Source organism: Amorphotheca resinae (assembly GCF_003019875.1).
Source record: "Amorphotheca resinae ATCC 22711 unplaced genomic scaffold M430scaffold_14, whole genome shotgun sequence".
NCBI lineage: Eukaryota > Fungi > Ascomycota > Leotiomycetes > Helotiales > Amorphothecaceae > Amorphotheca > Amorphotheca resinae.
This window is the reverse complement of record NW_020194484.1, coordinates 821690-835523: the sequence shown is the minus strand read 5'-3', so window position 1 is coordinate 835523 and position 13834 is coordinate 821690. Positions and strand designations below refer to the sequence as shown.

Here is a 13834-nt window from a genome sequence, read left to right as displayed (position 1 = left end):
GGATGTTGAAGCTCTTCGATTTATTTTACTAGCGCAACATCCATGTCGCCGTACTGTTCGTCCTGGAAATTTAGGCACCAACTCCCCCCTTAACCTTTGCTTGCCAATGCCGTTTTATCTTGGATCGCAGAACACGATCTCCTGATATAAAGTCTAGGATTCTCTAATGATGGAAAAAATATCAGTGGAAACCTTGGACTAAATGTTTCTGAACCTATTGGTGGGGTTTATGTTGATGATATACGGAGAACTCGTTCTGCGCCCCCGTTCGTTCAACTATACGATGATTCACATTAGTATGCTCACTTGGAGCTTTCTATGTAGTACATATTGGAATCCTTTACAGATCGCATAAATTTCTATTCTTCTTTGATTTCCTCTTCAGTCATAGGAGTGTCTTTTATCTCCTCCTCAGCCTGCACCTCAGCCCTCTTCTCGGTTTCCTTCTCAGCCTCCTTTTCAGGCTCCTTTTCAGTCTTCTCTTCACTCTCCTTTTCAATCTCCTTTTCAGTTTTCTCTTCACTCTCCTTTTCAGTCTCCCTTTCCGTCTGATTCTCAGTCTCCTTTTGAGGTTCCTTTTCAGTCTCCTTTTCAGCCTCATTATCATTGGCAGTTTCTTCGGTTGGCGGCGGAATTTCCATGGTCATCTCGACATCTTCCTTCTCTTCTGTAGCAGGTTTGCTTTCCTCTAATGGTGGAGCATCCTCAATGGTCACATCTTTCATGTCTTCATCCTTCTCGTCCTCTTCACCCTTCTCATCCCTTTCATTCTTCTCATCAGGTTCAGCCTTCCTATCGTCTTCAATCTTCCCATGGTCTTCATCCTTCTCATCACTTTCGTCCCTCTCGTCCTTGTCATTCTTCTCCTCAGGTTCATCCTTTTCATCGTCTTCATCCTTCCCATCGGCTTCATCAGATTTCTGCATCGTGGAACTGCTCGATTCATCCTTAGCAGGGCTGGCAACCGTTGAGCTCTCTTCGGGTTCTGGCTCGGCTGCTGGAGGTTCGTCGTTCATTTCTACATCAGTTGTGACCTGCGAAGCGGCTGCTGTTGATTTCGGAACCGGGGACTGGCTTAACGAGCCACTCATCGGCTCGTCGGCGTCCGACGGAGCGGTGGTCGGCTCTCGGGAACTCATCTCGTTCCTCCTGGGTCGGCCGCCTTTCCGTTTGACATATCCGCTGTCTTCGTCCTCGCTTTCACTCAGCTCTCCTTCCGCTTCGGTTCGCTTATCCGATCTACGCTGCGTGTGACGGCTATCTTTGTTCTCGTCCTCATCGGCATCGTCGAGCATATCCTCGGTCTCCTCATCCAGCCCTAGAGATACCCGGGGAACGGGCTGTATTTGAACAGATGGGGCGAAAGTTGTCTCTTTCAGATTTTCAAATATCTTCATCTTGATCTTCTCTAGATATTCATACGAATTAGTATTAGGCATATCGGAAGCCTTGACATCAAGCTCATAATCAGGCGCATAATACTATCAAAAGTGTTAGGGCACGTTTGGTGTTGATAAAATTCTGATCGAAGGTCTCTCACCTCGTAGTACTCATGTGGTGGTAACTCAGATGGCAAATCCACCCCGACCGCGAGGCCCGTCTCGTACGCCCAGGTCCGAGATACATTGCGCATAGTGTAACCCCCGCCTCCAACGATTAATGTTGGCAGCCCGAAGGATTTGATGAAGTTCACGCAATTCGCGTGACCCCTCATGCTAAGGTTCAGGGAACCGAGCCGGTCGCCTGAAAGGCTATCCCCGCCGCATTGTAGGACTATCGCGCCGGGCCGGTATCGTTCGATGACCTTCCTCATTACCGGTTCGAAGATACCTTTATAGGAGGCATCGTCGATCCCGTGACGCAGTGGGAAGTTCACAGCGTAGTATTTCCCCTTGTCAGCCCCGACGTCCTGGAGTTCGCCCGTTCCTGGGAAAAATTCCCCGTATTGATGGAACGAGACCGTCATGACTCGGTCAGTAGTGAAAAATGCTTCCTCGACACCGTCACCGTGATGCACATCGATATCGACGTAAACAACGCGTTGATGGTATCTTAGAAGCTCGATGATAGCCAATACAATATCTAATGCCTGTGAGCGACTTTCATCCAATGCTATTTATCGGGACGTACCATTGACATAGCAAAAGCCACTCGCTTCGCTCTTCTTCGCATGGTGAAGTCCGCCAGCCCAGTTGACAGCGATATCACATTTTTTCCGACCTAACCGCGCTGCTCCCTCCAGACTCCCACCAGCGCTAATTGAACAGTACTCGAACAGGCCGTCGAACACGGGCGAGTCATCACCGACGTTGAACTTCATCTGTTCCTTGTTCATGGAGCCCATGTTTTCGTGGGTCACTTTTGAAAGAAAATCGATATAGTCCTCCGTATGGAACTGGGTCATCTCAAGTTTGGAGGCTGGTTGCGCGCGCTGAGGGACACAATTCAGTGAGATCTCCATACTTGGAAGATATCAGGAGTGAATATTGGAGTGAGAAAAACCAACTTTGATTTTTCAGGGTAGGAAATTAAACTTGAGGAGACGAAACTGCAAAAATACATGGGAGGGTTGCTCACAAATATTTTCATCTTGGTGTATAGGTCATAGTTCAGGATCAAGCTGTGCGCGAGCCTCACCCGGTGCTGCTTCATGGGGTGGCCAGACGAATATGAATAGTTCCCAATATTTTGATCGTAGAAATAATCTACCACCCTCCGTGACTCCCCCGAAAAAGAGGGAGGATCAACGGGAGCGTATGCCATGGCGAAAAAGTGCTGCTTTGAACTGCTGTGGTGATGGGAAAAGAAAGGGAGCAGAGGAGATGGGACGGTACGGAAGGGAAATGGGAGGAAAATAACTAGATAATGATGGGGTGAGTTTAGCCACCCGCTCGCGTATCTATGTCACGTGCATCCACTACCAGATCATGGATGGTAAAGGGACGATACAGGGCAGGGGTTTTCAACATCAATTCTCTATATCACTATTCTCCGGCTAAGGTAGAGACAAAGCAGACGCCATACAACAAATAAAATGTGTGTAGATTTACAGCAGTCCCTACTACATGTAGGTTGCAAAAGAAGACTCACTCCATCTCCAGTTTAACCACATCGACCCAATGCTCTAGAGCTTCCCTGGAACCCATCCCTTCCTCCTCTGCCCCATCATCTAAGTCTGCCAGGGAGTTCATAGATCCCCTTTCCTCCAACTTATTGCGTTCCTTGCGATCCACCGCCGAGTCTCGGGACTCCTTACTGCCCTGCCTCTCGCGGGTCGTCTCCGCATACTCCGACTCGCCACCATCCACAGATCGCTGGGGCTTCAGAGTAAAATAATCACCAATCACCTTAATATCCCCACGAACGCGTGAGGTATCTGTGATGGTAACCCACTCCCCATAATCTGGGTCGTCAATCAGCTCATCAGTTCTCAAGTCGAGTTCTGACATTCTCTGACCCGAAGACACGGGATCCTCCCCGCTCTCCAAATCCAGAACCTCGTCGCCGTGGGGTATTTCTGTCTCTACAGGCGCTTCTAAAACTGGTATGAGGCCAGATTTGATCTCCGAGGCCTTGGGGGGCGAAGAAGTCGCGCCCCAAAATGAAGCGGAGTCGTCGTATCGGAAAAATTCCATTCCCAGAGGCGTTTGAATGGGATATGTAGGGATTGGCCTCTTGCCAGCACTGTTTTCTTCATTTTTCACCGCTGTTTTGGTTGTGGCCTCTCCTTTGACACGCTCTACAGAAATCTCTGCAGTCCCTTTTGCTTTTATCAGTCCTTGGCCGCCTAGGCTCTGTGAAATTTGGACTAAGATCACTCCTCTTGCTCTGCTATGTTCCGGCAAATTTTCATGTTTATGAAATTCATCATAATGCTCCTGGAGATCTTCAGCAAGTGGAAATGTTTGACGGCAGCAGCTTATTCCATTCAACAACCTAGTCGGGAATTTCTCCAGAAACTTTGCTCTGTATTCGTTGTAGGAGACTGCTTCTTCGATGGAAAATCTACTCCGGATGGTTTCTTTTCTTTCTTCTGTTGCTCCACAATTGGGCACTTCTTCGGCATCTGGGTTTATCTTGTCGTCCTCCCTGGTGATTGGACACTGCTTGTTTCCATTGAGATGGGCGTTGGACGGAAGTTCTGCGTAAACCCAGGCGCCAAGAGCCTCATCACTGTCATGAGAGTCCCTACACTGGTAGATGTATCCCTCAAGGCTTCCTTCTATAGGGGAAGGTAGGTGATTCCTTAACCCTAAGTTCTGGTTCTCCAACTCTTCTCGATATCTCTCTTTCTCTGCTCTTTTTACGCTTGAATTCCCCTTCCGTTCTTGGGTAATGTCATTCCACTGGCGTACAAGTTCGCGAAGGCGTTCGTGAAGGCGTTCGAATCTAGCACTAAGCATACTAAAGGAGATATTATATCTGCAATGCTCGTCGAGTGTTTCCCACAGCGTATCCTCACCAATGAAAGTGTGGCGGCCACAGCAAGTACAGCTGGTATATCGAAAGCCCGGTAGTGTGGGGACCCAGGGGGAGATTTCGTTAAATTCATGGAACTCCTCAGAAACAAACGGGCCCAGACACATATTTGCATCCCTCTCATAGACACTCTTATACAATTCATGATTCCGAATTTGCTCCTGCGCTCCTACCTGATAATCTCGCAGAAATTGAGAGGTTTCGGAATGATCGCAGTTGGGGCGGGGTAAAGGGCTGAATGGAACAGCGTCCCCTCTGAGAACCTGGCAGCGATTGGTGACATCCTCGATATCAGGATTGTTCATGATAGATTCCTCTGGAGGCCAAAGCTCCGGATCCTGGTCCTGGGGTTGCCCCGAACATACTCCTGCGAGGGCCGGGTACGTAGTGTCAGGATCCGTTACGTAGAGATCATTAATCGCATCATATGGTGATGATGGCGGGACATAACTATAGAGAGTTTCTTCGCATGGTGCAGCCGGTTTCTTTGAGTAGAGTCCACTGGTAGTACCAGGGATAAGAGTAAATCCCGTGTCGCTGAGACACTCTCTATTTGAAGGGACCCCGGAGGGCGATACTCCGAAAGGAATCATGGCATGGGTAGGGTAATCGCATTCCGGGATTGAGTGATTGGACGAGTTATCCAGTATGGGAGGGGGATGGTCCATTTCCTGTGAGATTTCGGGCAAGTAATGGCAGAGGCCGTGTGAGGGCTGCGCGGTGAAGTCCTCTTTCGAAATATACTCAGCTGGAGGTGGAGGTGCTGCAGAAGGCACAAGTGGAGGCTGAGGTTGAGCGGATGTATGTGAGATCTGAAGGGCTATACCCAACCCTTCAAGGTCTTTCCCCAACGGATTGGCTATGGAAACTCCTGCGCTAGGTAAGGAAGTGGTGATTGAGCTCTCGGCATTAGCGACACTGTTGGCCTTTCCTGCGGCGGTTTGGAACGGCTCGGCGACGCAATTCCAAATTTCCGACGAGCTGACAATCATTGGATATATCTCCTGTTCTTCAGGGCATGATAATGCGTTTTCTGAATCCTCAACTTTGCTTTCCATTATCTCTGGATAGTCGATGGTGGTCATCTGCCTGGGGGATTCAAGGATTGGTTCTGCTCGTCCGTTTACCTTGTCATAATAGAGGCGTACCGCAGCTTGGGTAGCTTCCGAATACCTAGATTCGAGTCCATCCATGATGACAGGAGACGAGGCTTTTGCCATCCTCTCTGGCTCAGATATACGTTGTGATTAAAATGAAAGATTGGGGAGTAAATGAACGTTTTTAGGATTTTGAAAGAGTATGAAAGATGCTTGACAGGTATTAAATAAAGAGGATTGCTTTTGCGGATAGGACGTGTCTATGAATTCATGTCCTGTTACCCGTGGGGTAAGGAAGGTGATGACGGAAGTCTGACGAGGTGAACCAAGAATCCATACCTTGTGGTCAAAATTAAGTACAGCACTAACGATAGCTTCAGAAATGACCGAACACACAAAAGTAACGTTCAAATGCCCCAGAAATTTCTAAATTCGAATTGGGGCATAAAGTCATATCGCCTTGCCGGTAAAGTATCCGTTGCGGTAACCTCCAAGTGCCAAATTCTTCTTTGGGTCCAGTGATGAAGTCTTCTGGGGTTAGCCGACTATTTCAAGCCTTCCAAGCCTTCCGTGGGCTTGGGGCCGCCGCGTTCCCTACTAACTGCTTCTGCACCACTTCCCTTCCACGCGCTGATGATCAAGCCAACAATGTGGTCGACACCCACTCCTTTCTTCACTTGCGCAAAGACCGTTGGGCCTCCCTCCCTCATTTTCCGGGCATCTCTATCCATGACCGCTAAATCTGCTCCGACCGCTTCAGCCAAGTCGGTCTTGTTGACGACCAGCAAGTCGCTCTGCGTAATGCCGGGTCCTCCTTTTCGCGGGATCTTATCTCCGCCACTCACGTCGATCACGTAGATGATATAATCAGCTAGTTCTCTCGAATAATTAGCCGCAAGGTTATCACCTCCAGATTCAATCAGGAGAAGATCTGAAGTGAACTCTCGGTGCAGATCCTCAAGTGCTGCCAAGTTGGCCGAGATATCTTCTCGAACAGCGGCATGAGGACAACCACCAGTTTCAATAGCTCGGATGCGGTTCGCTGGAAGTGCTTTGTGCTTGGTAAGGAACTCTGCATCTTCACGGGTGAAGATATCGTTGGTTACTGCTGCGATGGAATACCGTTCTCGGAGAGCGTTGCAAAGCGCCAGCATCAGAGCAGTCTTGCCGGAGCCAACAGGTCTACCGAGCAGTTAGTATCCGCAGGAAGTATCCAGTTGATATTAGTATACTAAGACAGCAGTTCTTCGCACAAAAGCTAGAAATCAATGACTGAACGCTGCTGAGCTTCTTAGGTCCCGTCAGTTACCACATAGGATCGGTAGCTGACGTGTCTTCAGGATGCCCGCCAAGCCAATGTACTAAGGACTGGAATGAACGAGTCGAGTAAAAGAACTCGGGATCCAAATTCTGAAAAAAAGAGACAGAAATGCATACCCTCCAATCCCTACTGTGAAGGCTCTCTCAGACCAATTTCTCCCCTCGATGATGGGCATCTCGCGTCCCATGTAGCTCCCGGGCCCGTCGAGAATCTCATGGGTATGCCCATGGTTGACTGCGGAGCCAGCATGGTCGTGGGAGTGTGCATGCGCGCCATCGTGGGAATGTGAATGAGACATGGTTGAACAGGATTTCCAGTCTGTCCAAGGGGGAAGAAAGAAGAAAGAAGGTCGTCGAGATGGAAAAGCTTCAATCATTTAAAGGCGGCCACTTTTACGAGACGGAGGACCCCGCCTCATCACGTGCCGCGGGGCAGTCCGAGTCATGAGATACGGGGTACGAGATACGGAATACGAGATACGAGACACGAGACGCGAGGTCACGAGGATAATTTCCTCATCAACTCAAATCCATCGAGTGGTGGTTCTCTCCCCTTCCTTCTCGCATCAATGAGCATCACCTCCCTCAGATAAGTATCTTCTATTTGTATATAAGTTTGCGTATAAGTATACGCGCAACTGTTTTAGACTCCATCCATCTCCTCGTTCTTCGTTCCATTAACGTCTAAAGCTCCCTCGTCTGTTTCCGAGCCATCCAGCTCCAATGTCCCTCCGGGTCATTCAGTAGCTGCTTCATCGCTCTCTCATCGTCATTCGGCCCACTATTAACCATCCCTGCCTCAAGCGCCAGCTCCGCATGCCATTCCGCCATCATCTTATCTCCCACCGCATTATACGCCAACGCCGCGAATGTATGCCCAGTAGCTTTCGCGGCATGCAGATGTTCTTCCTCATAGAGTGAGATTAACATTTCGGCCTTGGTTGGCGTGCCAGTGGACCATGGTGACCAGTTTGCCAGTTCTGTTTGCAGTTCTATGATTTCTGCAATGCGGGTGTCTGATCTGGCCGTTTCGGTGGCGCTGCTGGAGCAAAGGGAACAGGTGCATTGGAATCCCCAGTAATTACTCAGACTCTTTTGACGCTCGGAACGTTGTCTTAGAATGTTATCGTCTGGGTATTGTTAGAGCTTGTCGCGCCTGGGCTCCATCTCCTACTTACATGGGATGGTGATCTCTTCGCCGGGTTCGATGGTTCGAGCTGCAATCGTGGAGTGGATGAGGGTTTTGGGATCGTAATAATACATTGCACTGTGAAGGCTTAGTCCACGCAATTCCACGAATCGGTGAAACCATGACTGCTTACTTTGGGCGGCAGTCATGATTCATTCTCTGTCGCGATTTTATCAGCCGGGGATCCGTCAAATGCCGCCCCTGAATCATAACTTACTGCTGTCTCCGGGTACATGAGAAAGTGTGGTTCGCCTTCAAAGTCTCCAGAGAAGGCATTCGTGTTCACTCTTTCCATGATTGGGTCTCCTTCGGAGCCTGCCATAGCACTCAGAAATAATTGTTGAGTGGGCTTGGGGAGATGGATGAATGCCGTGTGAAGGTATATATAGCCAAGTTTGAAATCAGGAACCAACGCATCGGAAAGATAAACTCCAACGGGAGTTGCAGCCACTATTCGGTCTCCACGGTAAAGAGTACGGGTTGCAAAGAGCCCCCTTCCGCGCCCCGGTATGACTTTTATCTCCCACGGAGGGTCGTCGAAGATATTGACTTTATCGTATAGGTCCTTTCTGGTGAATGCAGGGAGGGCTGCGACTCTTTCCGCGACCGAGGGAGTTGTAAAAAATGAAATTCCTCGCCCGTTGGCAAATACGTCGCTAGTATATACGCAATAAGTCAAGGTTGAGTTTTCCTTTGGGATGCACTTGGGCATCTCTGTCCAAGGGCTAGATGATTGAGATAAAGAGCCCATCTCAGGCGTGTCAGACTCCTGGCGGCCACGGCTCTCGGGATGATGACAGTCTTTCCATTCGGGTGAGAGACCAAGTAGGGCTTTATTTCCTGGTGTACTGCGGGAATTTGCATCAAATTCCTGGCCTAATGGATATTGACCAGCTTGTGCTATGCAAATTAAAGACAGTGATGCGGCGAAGAGCGCGAGGTGCATTTTGATACTTGGGGGAAAGATGGTTCGAGATAATTAAACAGAAGCAGAAACAGAAGAGGAAGAGGAAGAGGAAGAAAAAATACACATGAATGAGAAAGATCAAAAGAAGCAAGGCATCTTTTAAACTCTGTCCGGAGCTGCGACAGGTTTCATCCGATGTTGGAGATATTGGTTGTTTCATCATTGTCGAATAGTATCCACTTGAAACATCAACCCTGGTTACTGTAACAGACAACACCCGAGTCCTAACCTGGACGAAACCTGCTTCTATTCGGAAAGGTGGCAGGGCTGATTTATCAGTATTATTGGGTGAGGTCAGGTGCTAAGTACAGTAGGTGAGCAATGTGCCAGGGCTGCAGCCTGCAACTGCTATCACCAGATAAGATAATAAAAAGTTCAAGGATCACTGAGGAGCCTCCCCTCCCGTCGTTTATATCCCCGAGATCCACGATCGATCTATCGCACGCGACTAGTGGTACACCCACTCACCATCTTCCTGCAAAGTGTCCTCGGAATGATAAGCCTTGTCTCGAGCGTCCTACTGAATATCAGCAACCCTTATATTTTCAGTTGTGATTTCTACCGCTCATTGCCTACCTACCTCTGCTGGAAGGTCAGGGTCACGTAACTCACGTTTGAGGGCCCTCCTCGCGAGACAAGCTTTCACTCTTTCCGAGGTATCTGCATCAATACCCGCCCAAAGAATCCTACTCGTAGTGGTGAGCGCGTCTGATCCCTGGTCATTGGCTAGATCTTGCTCTTCTATAAGAAGGTCCGTGATCCTATCTATCTCCCACCCGAAAACCTCGAAGCTTTCTCTGGTCGCTGTGCGTTCTTTTTTATTATTGGCCCGGGATGAGCGTCCTTCATTGGTTTGGGCCGCTGCCTTGAATGATTGGAATACTTCGGAAAAGAAGATAGGTATCTTGACCATCATTGCGGAGCAGATGAGGCACACAATAAAGCAAATAATGCCCCTCGAGAGGTCATCTATGAGGTGTAGGGCTATAGCAATTAGCTCGTCGTGTTCAAGATGTATAAATAATATATTGTAGGAATACTAACAGGGAAATATCTCCGTCTGTGACATGATAATATTGCTGGTGAACGGCCCTTTTTTCTGAATTATTATGTTTGTTCGCTGTAGATATGGTGATGCATTTATTTATGTAGAAGATAGTTTGTATTTGCATCTTGATTCTGGATTGTGGGAAAGTCTAACGTGGAAGTGACTACTTAATTTCGGTCCCGCTCTTATATTGTCGAACTTACTCTTTCGAGCCGCATTTTACCTTCTCCTCTAGTGTCCTTTTTGTCTACCTTGTGTGTGTGTTCCTGGTACTTGTGACCAGGTGGTCCTAAGACCGAAGATAAAGGTAGTTGGGAAGTTCTGCACGGCTCTGAATAGCGAAGAGGCAGGCATGCCGCATTTGTACGTTGACATGTTACATTGACTTTAAGATCAGCAAGAGATTATAGATATTACAATACTTAAAACAGATAGGACCTTATACTTTGCAACTCTTGACTTCTTTATTTTAATGGGAGGAGTACTCTTCGCCTCTTAGTTTATTGGCGCAGAGGAGTTCTATACAGACGCTAGGTCAGCAAGTGAAACACCAGAGAGTTACTAAGATAGTTCTATACTGTATTATCAAGAGGAGACTTTGGTGCTAGAGGACACATGGTCCAGGAGTAGGTAACAAGGAGTGTAGGTAGGTGTTACAACTTAAACAAATGAGAGGTTATTGCTTCAGGTGGCTTGGATTCAGGGCTGAAGGAAAGATTTGGGAAGCGAAGAATACTCGAGATTCTATATACGGGGTTGTGGGCATCACTACGTGTTAACAGAGCGCAAGAGAACCTGTATAGCGGTGCTACCGCAGTCTTGGGGCACGTAGAATCATTCAGATCGAGTCTGTTCATATATTCCAATTTCCATCACGCAATTATTTAACAATGTACCCCAACAACCCCTCTTCCGTCCGCGCACCAACATTGTGGTGTTTGTTCTCCTCCCACACCTTCCCTCCCTCGCCAAAGTCATTGGCAAGATGACTGATAAAGAAGTCCGCCGCCACCTTGGCCTGCGGGAAGCTTTCGCTAAACGTCTTGGTCAGGTCGTCCACCGTCGGCTTCTTCGCCGCGTACGTGATCTTCTCCGCGAACAGGTCCAGGTACTTGCGCGTGTGCGCCAGGTCGGCCTTGGCGTCCAGTTCCCAGCCCGCACCGCGTGAGAGATGGCCCGGGATGACTTTCGTCGGGGAGAGGGACTCGATCAGGTCGAGCGTTTTCTGCCACGCGACCAGGAGATGGGCCGTTTCAACCTCGTCGCACCTGTCCCGTCAGTTGGTGATTTGAGATGATCGCGTGGTGAATACTGACCATACGTGAGTACTCCTGGCATATACGGCATCGCCGCAGATGATTGTTTTTTCGCGAGGGAGCCAAAAGAGCGTATGATCCACGGTGTCTCCTTGCACTGGCCCCAATAGCATGATGGGAGACTCGGGATTGCCGTCGATGACGAAGAATGAAAAAGGATAGGGTTCTGGTTTGCGGGGCCTCTCGACCATTTTGCCGGGCAGCATCTCGTTCCAGTATACGACCTTGTCGTCATATTCTCGGTCAATACCTGCGCGAACGTACGGTGCAGCATAAAGTTTTGCAGCGGGAAAAGCGTCTAGGATGATGTCGGCGGAGTAGAAGTGGTCTGGGTGGTGGTGAGTGACGAAGATGGCCTTGAGCGGCAGCGTAGTGGTTTCTTTGATCCATTTGACAACAGACTTTCCATCCGCAATCAAATGGGGAGGATCGATCAGAACCGCGTTTTTACTGCCGACGATCAATGTAGTGATGCTCGACAACCCTTCATCACTCGCGCTGTGGATGAAGGTCTGAAGCGGAGCATTCTGATCTTTTGAGCCCATGATGGCTACGTTGAAGCAATTGAAGCAGTTGAAGTCTTAGTTCTAGGAGAAAGACAAAGTCTTCAGACACCCTCGACTGAAACCAAATACAAATACTTCCCCGCGCGTCTCCAATTCAAGATCAACTTTCATTGCTTACGTTACTGCCGGTGGGCCAAAAGTCGTAGTCAGCTTCCGAGTGGGATGGCAAAGCCCACCGGCAGAGCTTGTCGGTATTGAAAAGCGGCTGGTAGAGTCGAATAAATGAACAAGAAGTAACTTGGATGCATTTACTGGCCGAAATTGTTTGAACATAAGCTGAGAGCCTGAGATGTAACCTGGTACCAGGACCCGGTCGTCTACAGAGTAGTGTCCGGACTCCTTGCGATCAGATTGCCGAGTCATCGCGAGTCTAACTGGCTGCAGAGACGCCAGACACTCGACATCAAGAACAAGAAGTCTGGACCTTCGCCGCCTTTTCCAAGGGCCACCATGAAGACCGGGATATCTGCCTATCCGGAAAACCTGTACAACATCTTCAAGGTACCTTACCTGAATATAGGTACCTGAGGCACTGTGTATAATGTTACAAAACCGGATGAGATCGGTTCAAGACGGCGGGGGAGGAAGTCTGGCTAGACTCCATACCTGGCTGCCAACCCCGCCCCCGCTCCCGCTCCCGCTCCCAGGAAAGCGTTCATTGGCCCATACACTAGCTCCCACCCCGCCCTCCGGAAAACCCCCCACTAGCCCACACACCCTAGCAAAGTACCCCGCTCGGGGGGGATCAGCCTTTGTTTAATGTTTTTCTTGAGGAGGGGTGACGCTCACATGACTTAGTTGCCGTGCCATGCAACAACGTCAAAGGGAGAGTGCCGTTGCTTGCTGTAGTAAAATCTGCCGCCCGCCCAGCTTATAGATAGAGCGCCATCCGACCCCCGTCTGGATCTCATATTTGGCCACCGGGTGGAGGAAATCGCGGGGGTTGGCCAAGCCGTTGGCACCGAGAGGGCCGTCTGGAAGGTTGACCTTATAGCGCTGGCCACGCTGGATGACGGCAATCTCACCAGGCTGGACGAACAGCATGCCGAATTCGGTCTGGATGTCTAGAGCACCCTGCTGCGGCACAATCAGGAAGTCCCCATCGCTGTTGGTGAAGGTCTGGTTGGTCATGTCGGCATTGCAGGCGTAGACGTGTGTGGCGATACCCTCGCGGAGGGTTGGGTTGTCTTCAGAGCCTCTAGGAAAGTGACTTTCTCGTCCGCGCTTGGATGGTCAACTGGGCGCCATACCAGCTGTGTGGGAGAGAGGTAGGTCTTGGGGTTGATGGAAAGGAAGCAGGACTCGATGTCCAGGTTGTCGAGCAGCTTGGTGAAGCCTTGATGGGCAACAGCGTGGCAAACCCGGTAGAGCCACGACTTCTTGTTCTTGTAGCGATGGGCGAACTCGAAGTGGTTGCTAAAGCCAGGTTGGTACTAATATACTACCCATTCAGTTGGGTGAGTAAGTATGTTTAGGCGTGGTCGGAGTAAGGCAGAGCATACCTTGTAAGGGTCGTTCTTCCTGACAGCAAAGGAAGGGATGGTGTCATCCTGTAAGATACTTAGATAGCTATTAGCCTGAAGAAAAAAGCAGCAATGAATATAAGATACATAGGTACTTAAAGTACCTTTGAGTGCATCTGCCAAGCCCCGACGGAAAACATAACTTTTCATCGTCATACCTTAGTCATTGTCTCATGCTTCTCGACAGTGTTCCTTCTTGTGAATAGTCTCTGCTTCGCCCAAAGGGGTCTTGACTCGCTTCCCCCTTTTAACGAGTGAACAAGCTCTGCTAGTCGACCGGTCGCCCGTGTCAGTGTAGAACAGCATTATAGTAATATTAGTAGATAGCT

At 49.3% G+C, this 13834-nt stretch overlaps 6 protein-coding genes across 6 annotated transcripts; all 6 read right to left on the bottom strand.

Annotated features, from left to right (window-relative positions):
• Positions 1-359: 359 nt before the first annotated feature.
• On the bottom strand, positions 360-2763 carry M430DRAFT_54426 (hypothetical protein; the record flags this gene model as incomplete). Its single annotated transcript, XM_024868467.1, has 4 exons — positions 360-1481; positions 1541-2082; positions 2131-2431; positions 2578-2763. The coding sequence occupies 4 exons, from the start codon at positions 2761-2763 to the stop codon at positions 360-362; spliced, it is 2151 nt and encodes a 716-aa protein (XP_024716809.1).
• Positions 2764-2953: 190 nt separating this feature from the next.
• M430DRAFT_193615 (hypothetical protein) lies at positions 2954-5709 on the bottom strand. The gene has a single exon (XM_024864058.1). The coding sequence runs from the start codon at positions 5697-5699 to the stop codon at positions 3087-3089; it is 2613 nt and encodes an 870-aa protein (XP_024716808.1). The 5' UTR covers positions 5700-5709; the 3' UTR covers positions 2954-3086.
• A 340-nt stretch (positions 5710-6049) lies between these two features.
• M430DRAFT_45963 (hypothetical protein) lies at positions 6050-7238 on the bottom strand. The gene is made up of 2 exons (XM_024867810.1): positions 7014-7238; positions 6050-6758 (listed from the first exon to the last, which is right to left on the bottom strand). Exons 1-2 carry the CDS (start codon positions 7193-7195, stop codon positions 6122-6124), a joined length of 819 nt encoding a protein of 272 aa, XP_024716807.1. The 5' UTR covers positions 7196-7238; the 3' UTR covers positions 6050-6121.
• Positions 7239-7580: 342 nt separating this feature from the next.
• Positions 7581-8836, bottom strand: M430DRAFT_110591 (hypothetical protein; the record flags this gene model as incomplete). The annotated part of the gene is made up of 4 exons (XM_024861370.1): positions 7581-8026; positions 8075-8163; positions 8219-8244; positions 8303-8836. 4 exons carry the CDS (start codon positions 8834-8836, stop codon positions 7581-7583), a joined length of 1095 nt encoding a protein of 364 aa, XP_024716806.1.
• A 2144-nt stretch (positions 8837-10980) lies between these two features.
• M430DRAFT_23298 (hypothetical protein) lies at positions 10981-11961 on the bottom strand (the record flags this gene model as incomplete). The annotated part of the gene is made up of 2 exons (XM_024864875.1): positions 10981-11368; positions 11417-11961. The coding sequence occupies 2 exons, from the start codon at positions 11959-11961 to the stop codon at positions 10981-10983; spliced, it is 933 nt and encodes a 310-aa protein (XP_024716805.1).
• Positions 11962-12801: 840 nt separating this feature from the next.
• M430DRAFT_62147 (hypothetical protein) lies at positions 12802-13672 on the bottom strand (the record flags this gene model as incomplete). Its single annotated transcript, XM_024868967.1, has 4 exons — positions 12802-13169; positions 13233-13398; positions 13485-13559; positions 13664-13672. The coding sequence occupies 4 exons, from the start codon at positions 13670-13672 to the stop codon at positions 12802-12804; spliced, it is 618 nt and encodes a 205-aa protein (XP_024716804.1).
• Positions 13673-13834: the final 162 nt, after the last annotated feature.